Raw genomic sequence first — 23,720 nt, forward strand, 5'->3', positions numbered from 1 at the left:
CTCTATAAATAAAGTTGATATGATTTGATTTGATTTGATATCTAGGAAAAAGAAACCGTACAACGATAAAACCCAAATAAAAGAAATACAAGCAAAAAAAAAAAAAAAGTATTTGATTATTATTAGATTAGATTATTTATTAGATTTACGATTAAACTATTGTTTTTAAAGGACGGATGATCGCCGAATTGTAAGTATGTTCTGAATGTATAGGGATATGTTTTTATTAATACATAACATCAACATGGAGACATTTGCTGCTTGATTTTTTATTTTTTTAAACGAAGTCTGGCGGGCTCATCTGTGCGAAGGGTAAGGGGGGCGGGGGGGGGTCGCACTTGTTGCATTGCGTCAACGAGGGTGGGGACGCGGCGTCAGGTTCCCGGATGCTGCGTCGACGCCATATTTATGCCAGCGCTGCCGTGGTGGCTTGTTGTGTAGTGCTGCTGCTGTAAGATCCACCATCAGTGTGGCCGACACAGTCCTCCCTTTCTCTCTCTCTCTCTCTCTCTTCTCCCCCACTGTTAGTCGAGCACCATGGCGGAACGAGACGACGCAGTCTACCAAGCGAAGCTTGCCGAACAAGCGGAAAGATACGACGGTAGGTTTGAGGGAGCCGGGTAACGTAACGTTGCGATGCGCCAAGGCCGGCTACCACCTTCCCTCCCCCGGGTTCCCCCGCGCAGGTAACACGGTTCACATGGATCTTGTTGCTTCTCGATGGAAACAAAATGGCGGAGGACTGTTTGCTGGGATAAAATATTAAATATCCGAGTGAGTCATGGTTTGCCTTTTTAAATAGAACGCGGACACTCTCATTTAAACGCCCAACTGTCTCGCTACGTTTGTAGAATATTTGGATAATGATTAAAATTGTCAGCTAGCCAGCTAACTTGGCTAGCGAGCTAACTAGCTGGCTAACTAGCCTTTCATCCTCGTCACGCCGAACTTTGCCACACTAACACTGTTTAGTTCACACATCCACACCCGTTTGAACAGCACATGCTCCCCAAAACATAGTAATGACCAATTTAATCCGCAAAAAATAGTTTTTAGTAGGCGAAACAACGCCGTTGACGTGCCGCTCCTCATCAAGTGGTTTCTCGGGGTGGGGGATGAAATGAGAAAATCGTCAAATTTCATAATATTTTCGCAATATGTACTTGCTTTTTAATTAATGTTTAAAAGCAACTGCGGATAAAGTTCTGAAAAGGTTGCTTGTGTTAACAACTAAAATGACTAGCCTAGTTAGCATGCTAGTCATTTGCCTGAGGGGTTTGGGTATTTGATGCACACTTGCTTTTAATTTAAAGTTAAAGTTAAAGTACCAATGATTGTCACACAGACACTAGGTGTGGCGAAATTATTCTCTGCATTTGACCCATCACCCTTGATCACCCCCTGGGAGGTGAGGGGAGCAGTGGGCAGCAGCGGTGGCTGCGCCCGGGAATCATTTTGGTGATTTAACCCCCAATTCCAACCCTTGATGCTGAGTGCCAAGCAGGGAGGTAATGGGTCCCATTTTTATAGTCTTTGGTATGACTCGGCCGGGATTTGAACTCCCAACCTACCGATCTCAGGACGGACACTCTAACCACTAGGCCACTGAGTTGTCTTACTTCCCTGCAGGGTTCAGATATAAAACAAATCAGTACATGTTTACCATAGGTGTACAGCTCTGGTAATGGGTACACCCACCTGCACAAATGTACTTCAAAATGTAACAATCAAAATAAATATGACTTTTTTTGTTTTGTTTACTAAGGCATGCATATATAATATGCATTAGTTTGACCATTTAAAATCAACGATAATAAAAAGGAGATGCTTGGAAATAGCATAAAAATGCCCCCAAAACTTGGAAAACCGCGATTCATAGCCTTACTTTTTGGTGTAACCATCATGAGCGTTCTCTTCAGGTATATTTCTTTTATATTTTGATAAATCATCATAAATAGGTATTGATCAATCTTTAAGCTGTGTGTATTTGATTTCAGTTTGTTTTTGACATCTTATTTAGAAGTGTAGTTGAAACTTTTACAACCTTGTGTTGCGCTCATGATGGCGTAACCAAACTAGATTATTTTGAATATTTATTCCCTTTTTTACATTTAGTAAATTTAAATATACTGTGTTTTATGCTTTTTTCTTTTTGGAACATGTACTATACATATAATACAATAAAGTCCCATATAAAATTGTGTTTCTAGCAATACTTTAATTTTGCCTTTTGAAAGTAACACTCCAATGTCCATTAGTGAAGCTGTATACATATACTAGGGCTTGTTATAATAAGCCCCAATGCTGCATGGCTAATAAATGGTCATGCTAACTTGGTTTTGCAATTCTAACCTAGAGTAGGTTCAAAGCAATAAACCCCCTGGAACTAGGACTAGAAAGTTTTGTTTTTTATTTGTTAAGGGTTGACTATCTACTAGGAATGGAGCGATATCAAAATCTCACGATATTGAGGCCACGGTATGATATTATCGTTTGGTTTGTTTATTTCGAACATGCATACGATACAATGTAATGCATCACACAATTCCAGTCGTTTCATTACAGCACATCCGAAAAGGAGTAGGAAGAAGCAGAGCTTATTCAATCCTACCCTTTTTCATACCATAGCAATTGTATCCAATTTCCTTGTTCTCTGTAACAGAACAGTGAACAAATAAATAATAAAATATTAAAAATGTCAGAGTAAGTCATAATTTACCCTTAAATAGATTGCGGACACTCTTATTCAAACGCCCAACTGTCTCGCTATGTTTGTAGAATATTTAGATGATTAAAATTGTCAGCTAGCTGGCTAACTAGCCTTTCATCCTCGTCACGCCGAACTTTGCCACACTAACACTGTTTAGTTCACACATCCACACCCGTTTGAACAGCACATGCTCCCCAAAACATAGTAATGACCAATTTAATCCGCAAAAAATAGTTTTTAGTAGGCGAAACAACGCCGTTGACGTGCCGCTCCTCATCAAGTGGTTTCTCGGGGTGGGGGATGAAATTAGAAAATCGTCAAATTTCATAATATTTTCGCAATATGTACTTGCTTTTTAATTAATGTTTAAAAGCAACTGCGGATAAAGTTCTGAAAAGGTTGCTTGTGTTAAAAAAACCCTAAAATGACTAGCCTAGTTAGCATGCTAGTCATTTGCCTGAGGGGTTTGGGTATTTGATGCACACTTGCTTTTAATTTGTTGTCTTACTTCCCTGCAGGGTTCAGATATAAAACAAATCAGTACATGTTTACCATAGGTGTACAGCTCTGGTAATGGGTACACCCACCTGCACAAATGTACTTCAAAATGTAACAATCAAAATTAATATGACTTTTTTGTTTTGTTTACTAGGGCATGCATATATAATATGCATTAGTTTGACCATTTAAAATCAACGATAATAAAAAGGAGATGCTTGGAAATAGCATAAAAATGCCCCCAAAACTTGGAAAACCGCGATTCATAGTGTTACGTTTTGGTGTAACCATCATGAGCGTTCTGTTCAGGTATATTTCTTTTATATTTTGATAAATCATCATACATTATGTATTGATCAATCTTTAAGCTGTGTATTTGATTTCAGTTTGCTTTTGACATCTTATTTAGAATTGTAGTTGAAACTTTTACAACCTTGTGTTGCGCTCATGATGGCGTAACCAAACTAGATTATTTTGAATATTTATTCCCTTTTTTACATTTAGTACATTTAAATATACTGTCTTTTATGCGTTTTTCTTTTTGGAACATGTACTATACATATAATACAATAAAGTCCCATATAAAATTGTGTTTCTAGCAATACTTTAATTTTGCCTTTTGAAAGTAACACTCCAATGTCCATTAGTGGAGCTGTATACATATACTAGGGCTTGTTATAATAAGCCCCAATGCTGCATGGCTAATAAATGGTCATGCTAACTTGGTTTTGCAATTCTAACCTAGAGTAGGTTCAAAGCAATAAACCCCCTGGAACTAGGACTAGAAAGTTTTGTTTTTTATTTGTTAAGGGTTGACTATCTACTAGGAATGGAGCGATATCAAAATCTCACGATATTGAGGCCACGGTATGATATTATCGTTCAGTTCGGTTTGTTTATTTCGAACATGCATACGATACAATGTAATGCATCACACAATTCCAGTCGTTTCATTACAGCACATCCGAAAAGGAGTAGGAAGAAGCAGAGCTTATTCAATCCTACCCTTTTTCATACCATAGCAATTGTATCCAATTTCCTTGTTCTCTGTAACAGAACAGTGAACAAATAAATAATAAAATATTAAAAATGTCAGAGTAAGTCATAATTTACCCTTAAATAGATTGCGGACACTCTTATTCAAATGCCCAACTGTCTCGCTATGTTTGTAGAATATTTAGATGATTAAAATTGTCAGCTAGCTGGCTAACTAGCCTTTCATCCTCGTCACGCCGAACTTTGCCACACTAACACTGTTTAGTGCACACTTTCACACCCGTTTAAACAGCATATGCTCACCAAAACATAGTAATGACCAATTTAATCCGCAAAAAATATTTTTTAGTATGCGAAACAACGCCGTTGACGTGCCGCTCCTCATCAAGTGGTTTCTCGGGGTGGGGGATGAAATTAGAAAATCGTCAAATTTCATAATATTTTCGTAATATGTACTTGCTTTTTGATTAATGTTTAAAAGCAACTGCGGATAAAGTTCTGAAAAGGTTGCTTGTGTTAAAAAAACCCTAAAATGACTAGCCTAGTTAGCATGCTAGTCATTTGCCTGAGGGGTTTGGGTATTTGATGCACACTTGCTTTTAATTTAAAGTTAAAGTACCAATGATTGTCACACACACACTAGGTGTGGCGAAATTATTCTCTGCATTTGACCCATCACCCTTGATCACCCCCTGGGAGGTGAGGGGAGCAGTGGGCAGCAGCGGTGGCTGCGCCCGGGAATCATTTTGGTGATTTAACCCCCAATTCCAACCCTTGATGCTGAGTGCCAAGCAGGGAGGTAATGGGTCCCATTTTTATAGTCTTTGGTATGACTCGGCCGGGATTTGAACTCCCAACCTACCGATCTCAGGACGGACACTCTAACCACTAGGCCACTGAGTTGTCTTACTTCCCTGCAGGGTTCAGATATAAAACAAATCAGTACATGTTTACCATAGGTGTACAGCTCTGGTAATGGGTACACCCACCTGCACAAATGTACTTCAAAATGTAACAATCAAAATAAATATGACTTTTTTTGTTTTGTTTACTAAGGCATGCATATATAATATGCATTAGTTTGACCATTTAAAATCAACGATAATAAAAAGGAGATGCTTGGAAATAGCATAAAAATGCCCCAAAAACTTGGAAAACCGCGATTCATAGCGTTACTTTTTGGTGTAACCATCATGAGCGTTCTGTTCAGGTATATTTCTTTTATATTTTGATAAATCATCATACATTATGTATTGATCAATCTTTAAGCTGTGTATTTGATTTCAGTTTGCTTTTGACATCTTATTTAGAATTGTAGTTGAAACTTTTACAACCTTGTGTTGCGCTCATGATGGCGTAACCAAACTAGATTATTTTGAATATTTATTCCCTTTTTTACATTTAGTAAATTTAAATATACTGTGTTTTATGCTTTTTTCTTTTTGGAACATGTACTATACATATAATACAATAAAGTCCCATATAAAATTGTGTTTCTAGCAATACTTTAATTTTGCCTTTTGAAAGTAACACTCCAATGTCCATTAGTGAAGCTGTATACATATACTAGGGCTTGTTATAATAAGCCCCAATGCTGCATGGCTAATAAATGGTCATGCTAACTTGGTTTTGCAATTCTAACCTAGAGTACCGGTAGGTTCAAAGCAATAAACCCCCTGGAACTAGGACTAGAAAGTTTTGTTTTTTTATTTGTTAAGGGTTGACTATCTACTAGGAATGGAGCGATATCAAAATCTCACGATATTGAGGCCACGGTATGATATTATCGTTCAGTTCGGTTTGTTTATTTCGAACATGCATACGATACAATGTAATGCATCACACAATTCCAGTCGTTTCATTACAGCACATCCGAAAAGGAGTAGGAAGAAGCAGAGCTTATTCAATCCTACCCTTTTTCATACCATAGCAATTGTATCCAATTTCCTTGTTCTCTGTAACAGAACAGTGAACAAATAAATAATAAAATATTAAAAATGTCAGAGTAAGTCATAATTTACCCTTAAATAGATTGCGGACACTTATTCAAACGCCCAACTGTCTCGCTATGTTTGTAGAATATTTAGATGATTAAAATTGTCAGCTAGCTGGCTAACTAGCCTTTCATCCTCGTCACGCCGAACTTTGCCACACTAGCACTGTTTAGTGCACACATCCACACCCGTTTGATCAGCATATGCTCCCCAAAACATAGTAATTACCAATTTGATCCGCAAAAAATAGTTTTTAGTATGCGAAACAACGCCGTTGACGTGCCGCTCCTCATCAAGTGGTTTCTCGGGGTGGAGGATGAAATTAGAAAATCGTCAAATTTCATAATATTTTCGCAATATGTACTTGCTTTATAATTAATGTTTAAAATCAACTGTGGATAAAGGTCTAGAAAGGTTGCTTGTGTTTTAAAAAACAAAACAAAACGTAGCAGCTCTACATGCCTTCAGCTAGCCGAGTTAGCCAGCGAGTCATTTGCCTGAGGGGTTTGGGTATTTGATGCACACTTGCTTTTAATTTGTCTTACTTCCCTTTAGGGTTCAAATATAAAACAAATCAGTACATTTTTACCATATACTAGTGCTTGTTATAGTAAGCCCCAATGCTGCATTGCTAATAAATGGGCACGCTAACTTTGTTTTGCAATTCTAACCTAAAGAGAAGGTTCAAAGCAATAAACCCCCTGAAACTAGGACTAGAAAGTATTGTTTCTATTTGTTGAGGGTTGACTATCTACTAGGAATGGAGGGATATCAAAATCTCACGGTGCGATTTTGTCACAGTATTGAGACCACGGTATGATATTATTGTTCAGTTTGTTTATTTCGAACATGCATACGATACGATGTAATGCATCACACAATTCCAGTCGTTTCATTACAGCACGTCCGAAAAGGAGTAGGAAGAAGCAGAGCTTATTTAATCCTACCCCTTTTCATACCATAGCAATTTTATCCAATTTCCTTGTTCTCTGTAACAGAACAGTGAACAAATTAATAATAAATAAATAATATACCAGGGGTTGGGGGTCCCCACATCTGCGGTCCTCTCCAAGGTTTCTCATTGTCCCATTGGGTTCAGTTTTTCCTTGCCCTGATGTGGAATCTGAGCCGAGGATGTCGTTGTGGCTTGTGCAGCCCTTTGAGACACTCGTGATTTAGGGCTATTTAAGTAAACATTGATTGATTGATTGATAGTAAGCAAACAAATATTAAATACATAAATAATCTTTGTCTCAATTAAATAAAATAAAAAAGGAATTGTTTCAAAATGGTGGAATTGTTTCAAAAAAAGACTTGGTAAAAATGCTGTAGTGTGTAAAATGAAGTGGCAGGAATGTTTAGGATAAACACACTGTAATTACTGTAATCAAACACAAACATAATTCTCAAATGTTCTAATCATATTAATTAGTGCAAAGTATTGTTCAGAAACATCCACTGTTTCAAGCGGATATTAACAAAAAAAACCTTACAGTTGAGCATCTTTAAAGTGACCATGTAAACAAGTGTTAAACTATGTTTAAGGTTACCGTGTTTTTCGGAGTACAAGTCGCTCCGGAGTATAAGTTGCACCGGCCGATAATGCATAATAAAGAAGGAAAGGAAAAAAACATATAAGTCGCACTGGAGTATAAGTCACATTTTTGGGGGAAATTTATTTGATAAATCCCAACACCAAGAATATACATTTGAAAGGCAATTTAAAAATAAATAAAGAATAGTGAACAACAGGCTGAATAAGTGTACGTTATATAACGCGTAAATAACCAACTGAGAACGTGCCTGGTATGTTAACGTAACATATTATGGTAAAAGTCATTCAAATAACTATAACATATAGAACATGCTATACGTTTACCAAACAATCTGTCACTCCTAATCGCTAAATCCCATGAAATCTTATACGCCTAGTCTCTTACGTGAACGAGCGAAATAATATTTGATATTTTACGGTAATGTGTTAATAATTTCACACATAAGTCGCTCCTGAGTATAAGTCGTACCCCTGGCCAAACTATGGGAAAAAAACTGCGACTTATAGTCCGAAAAATACGTTAACTTTCTGAGAAGCTTTGTCCTCTGCTGTGGACATTTTTTTTAAATACATTTTCAAAAGTGCTATTTGTCTGAAAAATTAACAGACAATTTAACTTTTAATAATGTCAATATCTCAAAAAATTATGTTTAGCTTCGCTGGCTTCAAATATGTTTTCTGGGTAATGGTTTATCAAGCTTCTCAAATTTCCCAAGGTGTGAAATGTTTGCGCTCCAACTGGATGCTTTACCTCTGCGGCGGTGCTCTGTCGGCTTGGAAATTTTCGTTTGTCTGTTTGTTAGCAACATGTTTTTTTTTAATGGACATTTCCAGAACATGTTATCAAATTCCATCCAAAAACAATTCCCCTTATCTAATAAGGACACACTTCTACCGCATGCTTTCTCCTTTTCTCCCCTTTTCAGTGTTTCGTGCCCCCACCTTGCCGGTCCCGCGCTGTGCAGAGGATTTTCGGAAATGTATTTTATTTTCAGACCAGCCAATGCAAAAGCGCCAGAAAAAAACTACTCTCACACTGCATTATTGTGAGGCTTTTTATACCGCGGTATCTACAATACCGTTAAATCCCTACTGTCTACTAATGGTAATAGCTCGTTACTGTGGTAAGAGCACAAAGCACCGTTTAACTTTTGGAGATATTAATGTCTTTTGTTATCGTGTTAGCTGGTGCCACTTAGTCGGTGACTTAATCAAAGTGCAGTTATCAATCACAGTTTTTGAACATTTTTGTTTAAAACAGTAATACTAACCTTCGTGAGTTGTACTGCGGTTATCATTAATACCGTTTGTTACATCCCTAGCTGCAAGATAATTTTCTTGAGGATTCAAATTCATCTGGTGCGTACGCTACCTGCTACAAATAGGCCTTTGTCTATTGAGCTGCAAGATGCAGTAAATCTACTTGTCATAATGGTGTCCTTTCACCACTCGATAAATGTTTATAGCAGCATGCTTATCAGTGTTGAGTTTCATTATTACACTGCATTGTTGGCTACGGACTACAAAGGTGGTTGTATGCAAAGCCGGCATATGCATAGAATACTAGTGGTTAGAGTGTCCGCCCTGAGATCGGTAGGTTGTGAGTTCAAACCCCGGCCGAGTCATACCAAAGACTATAAAAATGGGACCCATTGCCTCCCTGCTTGGCACTCAGCGTCAGGGGTTGGAATTGGGAGTTAAATCACCAAAAATGATTCTCGGGCGCAGCCCCCACTTCTGCTCATTGCTCCCCTCACCTCCCAGGAGGTGATCAAGGGTGATGGGTCAAATGCAGAGAATAATTTCGCTACACCTAGTGTGTGTGTGTGACAATCATTGGTACTTGAACTTTACTTTAATAGTGACTGAAAATGTGTGGCCAAAAGGCCAAAACTACGTAATAAAACCTGTTTCCAGAATCAATAGTTTTTTAAATTTGAAGCACTAATACTAACTGCAGTTATCATTGATACTGTTTATTGTTACATCCCTATGTTAAGCGCAGCGTGTTTTTCTTGTTTGTCTTGTCTTGGTAGTGGTCCGTGTCGCAAATCCAGTCTTAGACAAGTAATTGGTCGTGATTGGCAACGTCTTCGATGCCATTGTGGGAAGTTGTGAATAGTTCCTTTGAACTTCAACCTAACAATGATGGAACAGTTTGTACCTCCACACACCGGATACGGTACATTACCATGACCAGAAGCAACACATCCCTATTTTAAGTAGCTGATGTCTTATTCTCAGTTGAGTTTGGCTTTCTTGTCTCATTATCCTCACTGATCTGGGAAGGTTTTTTTTTCCAGTAACCCCTGTGAGAAAGCTTGTTGATATAGTTTTGTCTCTTCATGTTCTCGCCCACGGCCCAGTATTGGCATCCCCCGACCTAAATAACTTTTTGAATGTGTTATCAAAAGGGAGAAAAACACTAATGAGATGTGGTTTTCATTGCTCTTAATCTCTCAATTCTTCCCATCACATTGCAGTGAATCACCTTGAAAACATGAAAGATAAAATCCGGGCCTGGCTCACTTCCCAGCATCATCCCGACTTTTAGACCTTGTCTGTAGATGGCCAGAATTTGGGCAGCGTACCAAGCCCTCCATTAATGAAATGTTGACGTTGACAAAAATGTTGAACACCTTCGGCACTTTTCAAGATCAGTGATGCGTGTAGAATGTGCGTTCCACCAGTGATTAGTCATATAGCAATCCATGCTAATTTTTTTTTTTTTTACCTCATTCACCAAAGAACTAAAAGAGATTATGATTTTTTAATCTACATTTACAACACGTCTGTTTAAATATTTACACTTTGCACTCATTTCTTACACATTTTTAGGCGTTTCTTGTGTATTCCTTTATTTTTTCACTTTCATTTTAAGAGGTTAATGTTAGGTGTTCAATGGGATTTTAGAATGTTGTTTACATTGAGTGTTTTCCATGGTTGTGTTCACATTTTCTTTCCTTTTTGCTACGTCTGGGCAGTATATCGAGTTTATTGATATACCGTATTTTTCGGAGTATAAGTCGCACCTGCCGAAAATGCGTAATAAAAAAAGAAAAAACATATATAAGTCGCACTGGAGCCCGTCCAAACTATGAAAAATACTGCTACTTATAGTCCGAAAAATACGGTATACGAGTTTTTGTTGCAGACTATTTAAAAGATAATCAATCTTTTTTTCTCCTCTCACCCCGGCATACTTTTTGTCCCCATAAACTTCGGTAGCCCTCGCCCGCCCCCTTACTTTCTTGGCGGAGATTCAAAACATGGCTAATGCTAACGCTGGCAAGAGCGAGACGTTTGTTCCAAAGAAAAGGAAAGTGTTTGGTTTTTGTGGCAACAGTCGTGGAACAAATGACTGCACAGTGCAAAGTTTAAATAAAACTCTACGAGCCGAACAACAAACAAAATCCAGTTATAATACATCTTAATCTGGCCAAATTATTAACACAACTATATGTATGATATCATCCATGTATGATGAGGAAGAAGCACAATGCACAGAGCGATCACTAAAGCAGTCACTCCTCACAAGATGTGTAAATAATAAAAGCCTACCTTTATCCGTCTACTAAAACTATTATATAGTCTTATCAACGTTTTACTTTATTTGCATGCAATATATAAAACTATATTTTTATTCAGAAGTATTTTTATTCAATACATAAGTTTTAAGTTTTCACTTTATTAATCTCAATGTTGGAGATTGTTTTTGGATGCAATGTGCAATGCTATATTTTTGTTAACAGAAGTATTTTTAAAAAAAATTCAAGACAGAAGCATTGTTTCCCAGACACAGCTTTTAATTTAGTTCTCTGAAAATTATTCCATAAAAAGTAAAAATGTATATCTATTCTCAAAAGAACATTGTTCGAATTAGAATTTGCTAAACATAAGATGCAGTGTATGTAGTGTCATTTCAAACTACTAGTTTTTAAGCAAATAAAATAAACTTGTTTAGAATTTTCTCGGTCATTTGTATTCATTGGTTTCTTTAAAAAGTAGGGGGGAAAAATCATAAATCATATTTTTGAAAATTAAATTTTTTAGGCCATATCGCCCAGGCTCACTTTCTGCCTTGATAGATTACATAATTATATGGATTATAATTAGGGATGGGAATTGGTAAGATTTTTCCGTTTACGATTCCACTTCCAATTCTGTTTAACAATTCAACTATCGGTTCACTTATTGATTCTTATCTGGGAAAAAAAGATGGCAAAAAGGTGGATTTGCATCAATCTTGTTTAATTAAATTTACATGACCTTACAAATCCTACAGTGAGGTCTAGAGCAGTGGTCCCCAACCACCGGGCCGTGGATTGATTGGTACCAAACCGCACAAGAAATTAAAAAAAAAAAGTATTTATTTTTTATTAATTAAATCAACATAAAAACACAAGATACACTTACAATTAGTGCACCAACCCAAAAAACCTCCCTCCCACTCATTCACACTCATTCGCACAAAAGGGTTGTTTCTTTCTGTTAATTAATATTTCTGGTTATTATATATCAATATAGATCAATACAGTCTGCAGGGATACAGTCCGTAAGCACACATGATTGTATTTTTTTATGACAAAAAAAAATAGACCAAACCCCCTCCCCTAATAATATTTTGTTGATCAATTACAGCCTCAAATTTTTTTGAATACGATGCCACAAGTTGGGCGCACCTATCTTTGGGTAGTTTCGCCCATTCCTCTTTGCTGCACTTCTCAAGCTCCATCAGGTTGGATGGGATATGTTGGTGCACAGCCATTTTTAAATATTTCCAGAGATGTTCAATGGGATTCAAGTCTGGGCTATGGCTTGGCCATTGAAGGACAATTACTGGGCCATTACAAAGTTGTCCTGAAGCCATTCCTTTGGTGTCTTTGCTGTGTGCTTAGGGTCATTGTCTTGCTGAAACATATACCGACGCCCCAGTCTGAGTTCAAGAGCATTCTGGAGCAGGTTTTCATCCAGAATGTCTCTGTACATTGCAGCATTCATCTTTCCCTCTTTCCTGACGGGTCTCCCAGTTCCTGTCGCTGAAAACCATCCCCACAGCATGATGCTGCCACCGCCATGCTTCATTGCAGGGGTGGTATTGGCCTGGAGATGAGCAGTTCCTGGTTTCCTCCAAACATGACGCCTGGCATTCTTGCCAAAGAATTCAATCTTTATCTCATCTGACCATATAATTTTTTTTCCTCATGATCCGAGTCATTAAGGTGCATTTTGGCAAACTTCAGGCGCGGCCTGCTGTTAACTTTTTTCCTTTTTTTTTTTGTTTTAAACTAAGGAATAGTTTCTGTCTGGCCACTCTACCATACAGGTCTGATTGGTGGATTGCTACAGAGGTTGTCCTTCTGGAAGGTTCTCTCCTCTCCACAGAGGAATGCAGTAGCTCTGACAGTGACCATCGGGTTCTTGGTCACATCCCTGACTACGACCTTTCTCCCCCCGATCGCTCAGTTTAGACAGCTGGCCAGCTCTAGAATGAGTCCTATTAAATGCAATTTTTTTCCATTTATGGATGGATGGAGGTCACTGCTCATTGGGAGCTTCAAGACAGCAAATCTCTTTCTGTGCCCATCCTAGGGATGTAAATCTTTTTGTGATAGACTATTCGATTCTTATCTTGATACATGGGTTTCGATGTGATTTCAAAAATGATTTTAATATAAAACGGAACGATTCAATTCGATTTAGTGTAAGAGCTAGTCGATACGATTTTATTTATTATATGAACAATTCAATAAGATTACAGTGTATGTTCGATTCTATGGATAACATTTGTTGACACATTATTTTTTACACCACAAAAGAACATAAACATTCCTTCCGTGCGTACACTCATTATAAAAGATTAATAGTTAGGACCTTGTCACCAAGCGCTTAGACTAGCTCTGCCCAGGCTAAGTCTATGAGCATGAACTAAAACTACTCGGATGAGAGGTCAAATGTCATGTAAGACTATTCATCAGTTAAATGCCATGGGAATACAAATAACCTAATAAATAAAACACCCAGAGACACATTTATCATAAAGCACATTCTATAAAAGTGACATGCTTCCAGTATTTTCTAATTTTTAAAACACAACATGTATCCCCAAAGTTGTTAAAGTAAAAAGGCAAACGTGTCACATGTCAAATATTTATTTTCCACGAGTTCAGTCAGTGTTGTCAGCCAATGGATTGATTGGGGGACAGGACTTCCGGAACATGAATGTGAAGTGACGTGTGTTGTGGAGTTTAAGGGTTATGCTAAGTTTCCGGAAAAGGGCGCACGATACGGAGATTGAGTCTGTTGTACAAGAACGTTTCATTTTGTGAAATAAAATAAAAAAAGACAAACTGGGAAGCTGTCTAAGCAGCCATTACTTGGGATGTTACAATATCGACGGACGGCACAGCATGGAGACGGTCCCCAGTGTTGACGTTGCGTATCTTGTGGTTAATTATTTGGCGGGCGTCTGTGACTCCCGCGTTGTTTTTAAGATAAACTGTCTGGATGCTCGTCTCGCGCGACACACGGACCATGTATCTACGTCTACTCTCGGCTCCAGTCACATAACAAGCACGGGAATCTTTACAGGCACCCCTGACTCGTCTTGTTTTAAAAAAAATAAAATAAAAAAAATCGTCAACAGATTTGTAGTTTGGCGCGGTAATCGGTTTATGTGTTCATACTCGGTTAAACTAAAGATTAACAACTGAACCTTATCAATTGAGGGGGCTGTAACCAGCATAGCTGAACTGGTCACTTTTGGACCGGATATCTGGTTGCATTGGTTTATCGTAAACAACCCTAACCCTTCCACAGATTTGGGCCTCAAGACAATCCTGTCTCGCAGGTCTACACAAAATTTCTCCGACTTTATTCTTGGTTTGTGCTCTGCCATGCGTGTGCCTTTCCAAATCATGTCCAATCTACTGAATTTACCACATGGGGGCTCCAATTAAACTGTAGGAACATTTCAAGGCTGATCATTTGAAACAGGATGCACCTAATCTAATGTTTTAGCTTCAATGCAAATGTTGTGAATACTTATGTACATGTGATTTCTTAGTTGTTTATTTTTAATCAATTTCAAAAAGCTCTTAAACACTTTCACATTGTCATTATTGGGTATTGTGTGTGTAATTTTGAGGACAAAAATATATTTATTCAATTTTGGAATAAGGCTATAACATATGTGGAAAAAGTGAAGCGCTGTCAGTACTTTGCAGATGCACTGAATCCGACTAGATACCTTGACATCAAGCAAACAATTCTGGCAAAATGTTAGAGCTAGCATTACAGCTCCGATACGACTGTTTGAATCCTTTCTGAATGCACTGTAATTAGCTGAAAGATCCGTGGGTGATGGGACAGTGACAATTGCTTTCAACACATCACGTTGGCAGAATATTGCTAGAACTAAGAGTGACCTGGAAATAAGCTACAAGTAACTTATTAGGCTAACCAAATTGTCCCTTGTCTGACCCTCCCCTTATTCTTCCAGAAATGGTGGAGTCGATGAAGAAAGTGGCGAGTCTGGACTTGGAGCTGTCCGTGGAGGAGAGGAACCTTCTGTCAGTGGCGTACAAGAACGTGATCGGCGCACGGCGAGCCTCCTGGAGGATAATCAGCAGCCTGGAACAGAAGGAAGAAAGCAAAGCGGGCGAAGAAAAGCTGACGATGTACAGAGATTACCGGAAGCTGGTCAGACCAGAGTTTTAAGATTCTCCTCCGTTGAGGTTCACTTTTGCACGGACAAAGTTACTTTTTGTAAACCTTGCTCAAAAATTCGCTGGATAATGCATCCATAAGTGGGCACCATAGCACTTTGTCACTGACTTTCTGTTTTTGTGTGTCTGCAGGTGGAGAACGAGCTGAAATCAATTTGCAGCGACATTCTGGATGTGCTGGACAATCACCTCATCGCATCCTCAACCACGGGAGAGTCCAAGGTTTTCTACTACAAAATGTAAGTTTATTTTCTTGAATCAACTCGTGTGAGCAGACACTGCTGGAATAACCCAACTGTCGATCAAGTTGTACGCAAATGTGTAAAATAAACACTGTAGGGATGTAACAACATCCATCCATCCATTTTCTACCGCTTATTCCCTTCGGGGTCGCGGGGGGCGCTGGAGCCTATCTCAGCTACAATCGGGCGGAAGGCGGGGTACACCCTGGACAAGTCGCCACCTCATCGCAGGATGTAACATGAACATTTCATATCACGGTTATTGTGACCAAAATTATCACGGTTATTGCGGTACTGTGCTTATACATACACTGAAAACTTATGGTTTAGAAAAGAAAAAAAAGAAATACAAATTATACTTTCTTGGCAGAACAAACATAAAATATTGTGTTCTGGCTTCTTAAGAGCCAGATTATTTTTGAGTGTTTAAATAATTCTACCATTATTTGTAAAGGTTGAAGTATTTTTTATTTATTTTTTTCAAAGGCAAAATGGATGTTGTGTGCTTTACTTCTGGTTTTTGTGACATCACATGAGTCCTCTACCTGTGTGAAGTTGGGCCCCCTTTATCATACCAAATATTAGAATGACATTGACATTCGTTTTTGCTGCTTTGTGTTTCGGTTTTTTAGGTTATTCTAAAATACGATTTCTGAGTAGTGATGTCATCCAGACCCCCCACCATGTCAAAATGTGTCTCTTTTTCTCTGTCCGTCTGTCTCGTCTCTCACTCTGTCTATTTCTCATTTTTACAGCACAAAAGTTTGGGGAGATTTTGACAAGTTGTGGAGGCTGTATGAATAAAAAACGCCAACATTAAAACTATAATAGACAAGAAATGTTTTACAGTATAAACGTTTGGGAGCTTTTGACAAGGTCGGTGTGCTACAAATGAATAACACGTTAACATTCAGGCATGTGAAATGTCCGCGAAAACACAGAAATCGAGTTTTTAAACATTCATTTTCGCGTCAAAGTATCACTTTTAATAAAAATACAGTAGCGTGTAAGGATGGGAATTGGAGTGTCAAAAGATGGAGCCAATTGTTTTAATGACCTTCAGACTTTTTCTTATCAGCAAACGATCAGTATCTATACATCCGTGGCTTATTGGAAACGTGTCTAACGAAAAGTAATGTTTCGTGGCTAAATTATGAAAAACAACTAATTTAAAAAAAAAAATAGGATAACACAAAATTTGTTGAACGCTCGCCTCATTCGCATGTACTCGCTGAATTGCAGCATGTTGGGGCGGCAGAAACAAGCTTGTTATTTAGCATAGTTGGTATCATGTAGTCAGCTTACCGTATTTTCCGCACTATAAGCCGCCCCGGGTTATTAGCCGCACCTTCAATGAATGGCATATTTCATAACTTTGTCCACCTATAAGCCGCCCCGGACTATAAGCCGCGCCTACGCTGCGCTAAAGGGAATGTCAAAAAAACAGTCAGATAGGTCAGTCAAACTTTAATAATATATTAAAAACCAGCGTTCTAACAACTCTGTTCACTCCCAAAATGTACGCAAATGTGCAATCACAAACATAGTAAAATTCAAAATAGTGCAGAGCAATAGCAACATAATGTTGCTCGAACGTTAATGTCACAACACACAAAATAAACATAGCGCTCACTTTCTGAAGTTATTCTTCATTCGTAAATCCTTCGAATTCTTCGTCTTCGGTGTCCGAATTGAAAAGTGTGTGTATAAGGTAAGACATATTATCTGGCACTTTGTTTCGCAATATTATGCAAACACAACTTTTCTTACCTTCTGGTACCTGCTGATCTGTATTTGGGATCTCTATAAATCCTGAAAAATTGTGCGAGTCCGCCTTTGTAGTCCGTGACGACACCGTAGTCTATAAGCGTCTTTTCATGAACCGGAAACACCAAGAAGCACCACCTTTAAAATCATCCAGGTGAAGTTCGCTTGCTAGCGTTGTTGCCTTCATTCGAATAGTGATGGTGCTGACACTTCTGCTTGCTGCTCTCTGCTCAACAACCCACTGTTCGAGTTTGTCCTCCAACAGTTGCCATCTTGCTTTGTTCCCTCGGAAACTCTGTTTTGTCTTCTTTACCTGGCGCAGGTCATCTTCTTGCTTCCTCCACCTACGCACCATTGATTCATTTATGTTATATTCTCTTGCTGCTGCTCTATTTCCGTGTTCTTCGGCATGACTTATTGCCTTAAGTTTAAATTCTGCGTTATACGCGTGTCGCTTAGTAGGAGCCATTTTGTGGTCTGGTCTTTACAGATGTAAACACACAAAGGAAATGAAACGAAAATCCGCGCGCTTCTTCTTCTTCCGGGGGCGGGTGGTTGCTTACAGTAGAAGAAGAAACGCTTCCTGTTCTATGGGGGCGGGTGCTTACCTTGGCGGTTGCTTGCGTAGAAGAAGAAGCGCTTCCTGTTCTACCGGGAAAAAAGATGGCGGCTGTTTACCGAAGTTGCGAGACCTAAACTTTATGAAAATGAATCTTAATATTTATCCATATATAAAGCGCACCGGGTTAAAAGCCACACTGTCAGCTTTTGGGTAAATTTGTGGTTTTTAGGTGCGGCTAATGGTGCGGAAAATACGGTACTTGTTGTCGCCTGCGTTCACCCTCCGAGCCACACTGTTGACGGCTTTCTACTTTGCTGCTAATCATAATTGGATGATAAAAAAACGGAACACTGTTTGTTCCAAACCAGATGTAGCTCTAGAACAGTGGTCCCCAACCACCGGTCCGTGGACCGATTGGTACCGGGCCGTACAAGAAATTTAAAATGTATTTTTTATTTTTTTATCAAATCTACATAAAAAACACAATATATACATTATATATCATTATAGATCAATACAGTCTGCAGGGATACAGTCCGTAAGCACACATGATTGTATTTCTTTATGTCCGTGGGACAAATTTTCAAGCGTTGACCGGTCCGCAGCTACAAAAAGGTTGGGGACCACTGCTCTAGAGTATTTATTTGTAGCCAGGGAGAATGTATATTTTTGACCAGATTTTAAACAGAGGTCACGACACATAGTATATTACCTAAGGGGACGTGGCTATAGGATAGAATTGCCAAATGGTAAATGTTTTCTGAGTTTTTTGTATGCATGTTAGAAAAGTTTATATTACATTTTCAATGATAATAATGTTAGTACATTTTCTATTTGAAAACAAAAAATTATGTGGTGCATTACGTGGGATATGTAAGTTCAGAAAGACAGCCAAAAGAGGTTGGTAGGTGAGAATAAATCTAAAGGTAAAATATTGTGTAGAAATGCACCCAGCTGCAGGAAATGTAGTCTTAATTTTCAAAATTTTCTTTGGGATTACATGGTGCGAATAGAAGTTGACTTCCTTTTTTCGTCAGTTTTCCTCCTTTTTTTCCTCTCCTCGGATGCTCACATGCCTGAACATTAAAACTATAATAGACAAAAATATTTTACAGCATAAATGTAACACCAACATTTGGGACAAGTTTGGGGAGATTTTGACAAGCTGGGGTGGGGTGCGGGGCTGGATGACGTCACTAGTCAGAGAATGTATTTTAAGAATAATTTAAAAACCTTAATGGCATAAAGGAAAATGTTTACGACACAAACGAATGGCAGTGTCATTTTGAAATGTGCAATAAGGGGGCCAACATCACTGGTGAGTGCACTTCCTGTTGTAGACGCCTGTCACATTCCTCTCAGTATAGATTGATCACTCTGCTGAGAGCTCAGCCTTTAGTTCATTGTGCAAAACTTTGTATCTTTGTTTTCAGAGAGCGATCTGTTTATATCAGTTTGGATTGGAGTTTGTTGTCTCTTGATGGGGAAATATGTTAATGTCTGTCAGTATTTCAGTTTTACTGCGGTTTATCATTAATAGCGTTTGTTGCATCCTTTTTTTGCTCTGCGTGTTTAACGCAATGAGTACAAGGAGGTGCGGGCCATTGTAAAACTGACCAAGCTGTGACGTTGACATCTATGCAGGAAGGGAGACTACCACAGGTACCTTGCAGAGTTCGCCACAGGCAACGACAGAAAGGAAGCAGCAGAGAACAGCCTTGTGGCGTACAAGGCAGCCAGCGACATCGCCGTGAACGATCTCCCGCCCACGCACCCCATCCGCCTCGGGCTGGCCCTCAACTTCTCAGTTTTCTACTATGAAATCCTCAACTCGCCGGACCGCGCCTGCAGGTAACGCACTCACTCCCCACCACCTAATTCCTTTTCTTCGTAGACGCCGTGTTTGACTGCATGTTGCGATGCAGGTTGGCGAAGGAAGCCTTCGACAGCGCCATCGCCGAGCTGGACACACTGAGCGAGGAGAGCTACAAGGACTCCACCCTCATCATGCAGCTGCTACGTGACAACTTGACACTTTGGACCTCAGACGTGCAAGGAGACGGTAACATGCTCTTCTTCTCCTACTTTACTCTCCTGCAGCTCTGGACTTCTTCCTGTCTTTCTTCAAAGCTCTCTTCCCCTTCTAACCTTTCATATTTTCCTTATAGATTCTTAAAAGGACACATCTCCTCATTCTTGCTCCCTCCTTAATAAAATCTTGTCTTGTAAGTCTGTCCTTTCCTCTTTGTACACAACCTGCAAGCCTTTCCTCACCTCCTTACTGCCTTCCCTCACCTCTTTGCTACCTTCACTAATCTGTGCTTCCCCCTGCCTTGTTGAATGTTTAAAGGTGCTCTTGGTGTCTTTTAAACATGTTTTTATTGTCACATGCAGCGCCAATCACTGTGACTCACACATCACAAGTGTTTTTGCTCAGATTAGTTGGTAAACTAAGAAAGGGGTGCTAGCGTAGGAGTGGCATGCATGCCGTTAACAAGCTTAATGCAATGCTTTCTATTGGAATTCTGCTGGACTCACACGTCTTAATTATAACTTTAACGTCCTTCGGGGATTAATGAAGTGTTTCTGTTTCTGATGTCACGTCACCATGGCAACCTTCCACCAGTAACATTGAAGTACAAAATGAAAAAGTAAAAAGCAGCTTATGATCAGTATTGAACAATTTACCTCTTTATGGAAATAGAAATAGTCATCAGAATTGTGTTTTTTTGTTTATCCAAGTTTAGGTCTGATATGCTGAAAATGTGGGGAGAAACACTTAAAATATTTTAGAATGTTATGTGGGCTTTAGTGACTTCAAAGTGAAAAGTAAAAAAAACAAATTTGCTAAAAGAAAATATAATGCACCAAAATCAAGGTTTTTAAGAATTACTGACCAACTAACCGCTGTAATTACCCCAATAATCCTACTTTTATAGCTAATTTGTTGACGCCTTTACATCATTTCATTTTGCCAATCTAATTTGATCAGCGGTTTTTATGGCAAAAAGAATACAATTAAAATTGGTTATGACTGAAGTTGAAAAGGTTTAATGTGGTGAAAGTCTAGAAAACAATATTGTCTCTTTGTTTCACTTTCAATTATTACGGGTGTAAAAGGTATAACTCAAGTGTTCATTTTCTAGGGGTGCATGATAAATATCAGACACAATTATTGTACGTAAAAGTAAAAATCTCTGATACCGATATATAAAAATAAAAAAAAAGGCTCCAATGAGGGGAGAATACTGTGCTGTAGGTTGGTTTAAGCTGGGGTCCCCAACCTTTTTTGCACTAGGGGACCGGTTTAATGTAGACATTATTTTCATAAACCGGCCTTACATGTGTGGCAGATAAATACAGCAAAAATAAGTGCACGACAAATACAACTTTTTTTATTTTATTTTTTTTCAAATAAAATTTTTCAAATTAAAACGCTTCGTGGGAGCCCTGAGCTTGTTTCTTTGCGAAGAGATGATCCCTGGGAGGTTATATACTAACTGTACTCTATACAATCAACCTGCCGGGGACTGCAGATGGAAATAATCCCTTGGCTACAATCTAGCACATTTACATTTTATATGTTCATAATGTGCTTTGTCCCATGTAAAAAAAATTGGCAAAGTCCTATCAGGAGTTTTATTATACAGTAGAATCTCCATTTACAAACTTAATTACTTCTTGAACAGGGTTCGTAAATCAAAGTTTGTATAGTGAAGCAAATTTCGCCATAAGAAACAATGTAAATACCGGTATGAACAATGGGTTCCAGCCCCGAGAAAAGGTTTGAACACTTTGAACACAACATAAATTGCTATACAGTACTGTATATCAAACAAACATACCAAGGAGCTGATGGGTCAACTGTCTTTTTATTAACAAGCCAAAACAACTGCAAGCTGAACTGTCCTGTAATCGCTTTTCTGCCAACACCACACACACACAAATTCCTTTTGGTGCCCTCACAAATAATCAAAAATCACAAATTCTTAAATGTAACAACCATTTTGCTACACTAAAGATTGTAAAAAGTTAAATCCACTGAGAGTACATTAAAATTGGTGAGAGAAAATAAATGAGCAGACAGAAAGAGAGAAGTGGGGAGGAGGGGCCGTGTGTTTTCTCAGAAGAGGTGCTGCTGAACAAAAGGTAGTCTTGTTCTCCGCTGTGAATTAAGTCCGCATTGGCATATTTTTTCAGAAAAGTATTTTCATCACAATTAAAAACTTGCCGTGGTACAAAGCGGACGTCCTTAATCGCTTCAATAGGATCAAGCACAAAATGGCTGCCAGCGGGACACTGAATGAATGAAGCATTTGTACACAGAGGCATATTTGGTATAATGTTAAAGTTTGTAAACCAAAAAGTTTGCAAACAAAGGGGTTCGTAAATTGAGGTTCCATTGTAAATCTAATAACAAACGTACTAGTGAGTCTAGTGGAACAGTAATTTAAGCTTGTTTCTGTGTGGCCTGATAGCAAATGCATTAGGACCGCTACTTGGGCACCACTCATTTAATAATGCACAAATAAAGCACTTCTTTATAGTATGCTGACTTCTGCGCTTTTGTAGGTAAATAAACGGTAGCCATATTGAATGCACCAAAGTCTGACCCGGAAGTGTTTGTAGGTCACGTGGCTGCAACCCAGCAATTAGTATGTTGACAATGTTTTCATGAGACTAAGGTGTGACTGTCGTCTGTTCTTGCCAGTTGACGAACAGAACACAGACGCCCCCCCGCCGGAAGTGGAGGACGAGGCCAAGTGAGACCTGAACGCCTCGTCACGATCTCTTCCCTCCTCCCTCTCGTCTCCTCACACTTTCCATTCTTCTTCTACTACTTTCTCTTCCATTTCTCCCCTTTCCTCGTATGCACACCATCTCACACCCTGCCATCTCATTTTCCAAGACTTTTTTTGCAAGATTGTGCCCTTTTTAAAAAATCTATATATATAAAAAATAAAATAAAAAAAATCCCGTTTTCTTTTGACACTTTCTGCTTCATGTTGCCAAGTCCGCTCGCCTGTTTCTGCCACTCACACGCTGTGCTACATTAGTGTGTGTGAGTCTTTAAACGCTTCGTTATGTTACGTGGAGAAAAGGGAAGCGTGGAAGCTTTTTAGGAACAACTCAAGTGCCCTCTTTATAAATCCAACAGGTCTTCTCGCTACTATTGTTTGATATTGTTTGGTTGTAAAACGACAAACTGCAGAATGTCGCCGCTCTCTGACCTCTGCTCTTTTCATCCGAACTCTTGTGCTAATTAATGGCTAACGGCGGCAGATAGCTAGCTAGCGTGTTAATAAGGTTGTGTTTGTGTGAGTGTGTGTGTGTGTGTGTGAGCGTGTGTGATTTTTGATTGTAACATAATGCAGTTTTTGCATGGGCACGAACGGTGTTAAAAAAAAAAAAAAAAACACAAAAAACTGTTTGGGAAATGGAGTATTCCTACTTAACCAACCCCTCCCCTCCACCCTACCCTTCCCGGTGTCATCATCTTCTCTTTCGCCTACTCGTCATCTCCTCTTCTTCCTCCCCCTGGTCGGTGTGTGTTACGTGAATCTGATTTGTACTACTGGATATTGTCATCGGAGCCACAAGTACCATCTGTATTCTTCTTACTGAAAACACAGCATGGAATTAACATTAAAAACTTCAAACTGAAACAA

General features: G+C 38.8%; 1 protein-coding gene across 1 annotated transcript; it reads left to right on the forward strand.

Annotated features, from left to right (window-relative positions):
- Positions 1-392: 392 nt before the first annotated feature.
- Positions 393-23,720, forward strand: LOC133607804 (14-3-3 protein epsilon-like). Its single transcript, XM_061962768.2, has 6 exons — positions 393-601; positions 15,255-15,454; positions 15,613-15,719; positions 19,696-19,902; positions 19,977-20,113; positions 22,763-23,720. Exons 1-6 carry the CDS (start codon positions 538-540, stop codon positions 22,816-22,818), a joined length of 771 nt encoding a protein of 256 aa, XP_061818752.1. The 5' UTR covers positions 393-537; the 3' UTR covers positions 22,819-23,720.

Source organism: Nerophis lumbriciformis, linkage group LG09 (assembly GCF_033978685.3).
Source record: "Nerophis lumbriciformis linkage group LG09, RoL_Nlum_v2.1, whole genome shotgun sequence".
Taxonomy (NCBI): Eukaryota; Metazoa; Chordata; class Actinopteri; order Syngnathiformes; family Syngnathidae; genus Nerophis; species Nerophis lumbriciformis.

Bases quoted from the DNA above. Each gene is read 5' to 3' on its own strand.
- LOC133607804 (XM_061962768.2), top strand. From the start codon at position 538: ATGGCGGAACGAGACGACGCAGTCTACCAAGCGAAGCTTGCCGAACAA. The intron at 15,720-19,695 runs GTAAGTTTATTT...ACATCTATGCAG, and splicing joins AAGGTTTTCTACTACAAAAT to GAAGGGAGACTACCACAGGT. The intron at 19,903-19,976 runs GTAACGCACTCA...GTTGCGATGCAG, and splicing joins TCGCCGGACCGCGCCTGCAG to GTTGGCGAAGGAAGCCTTCG.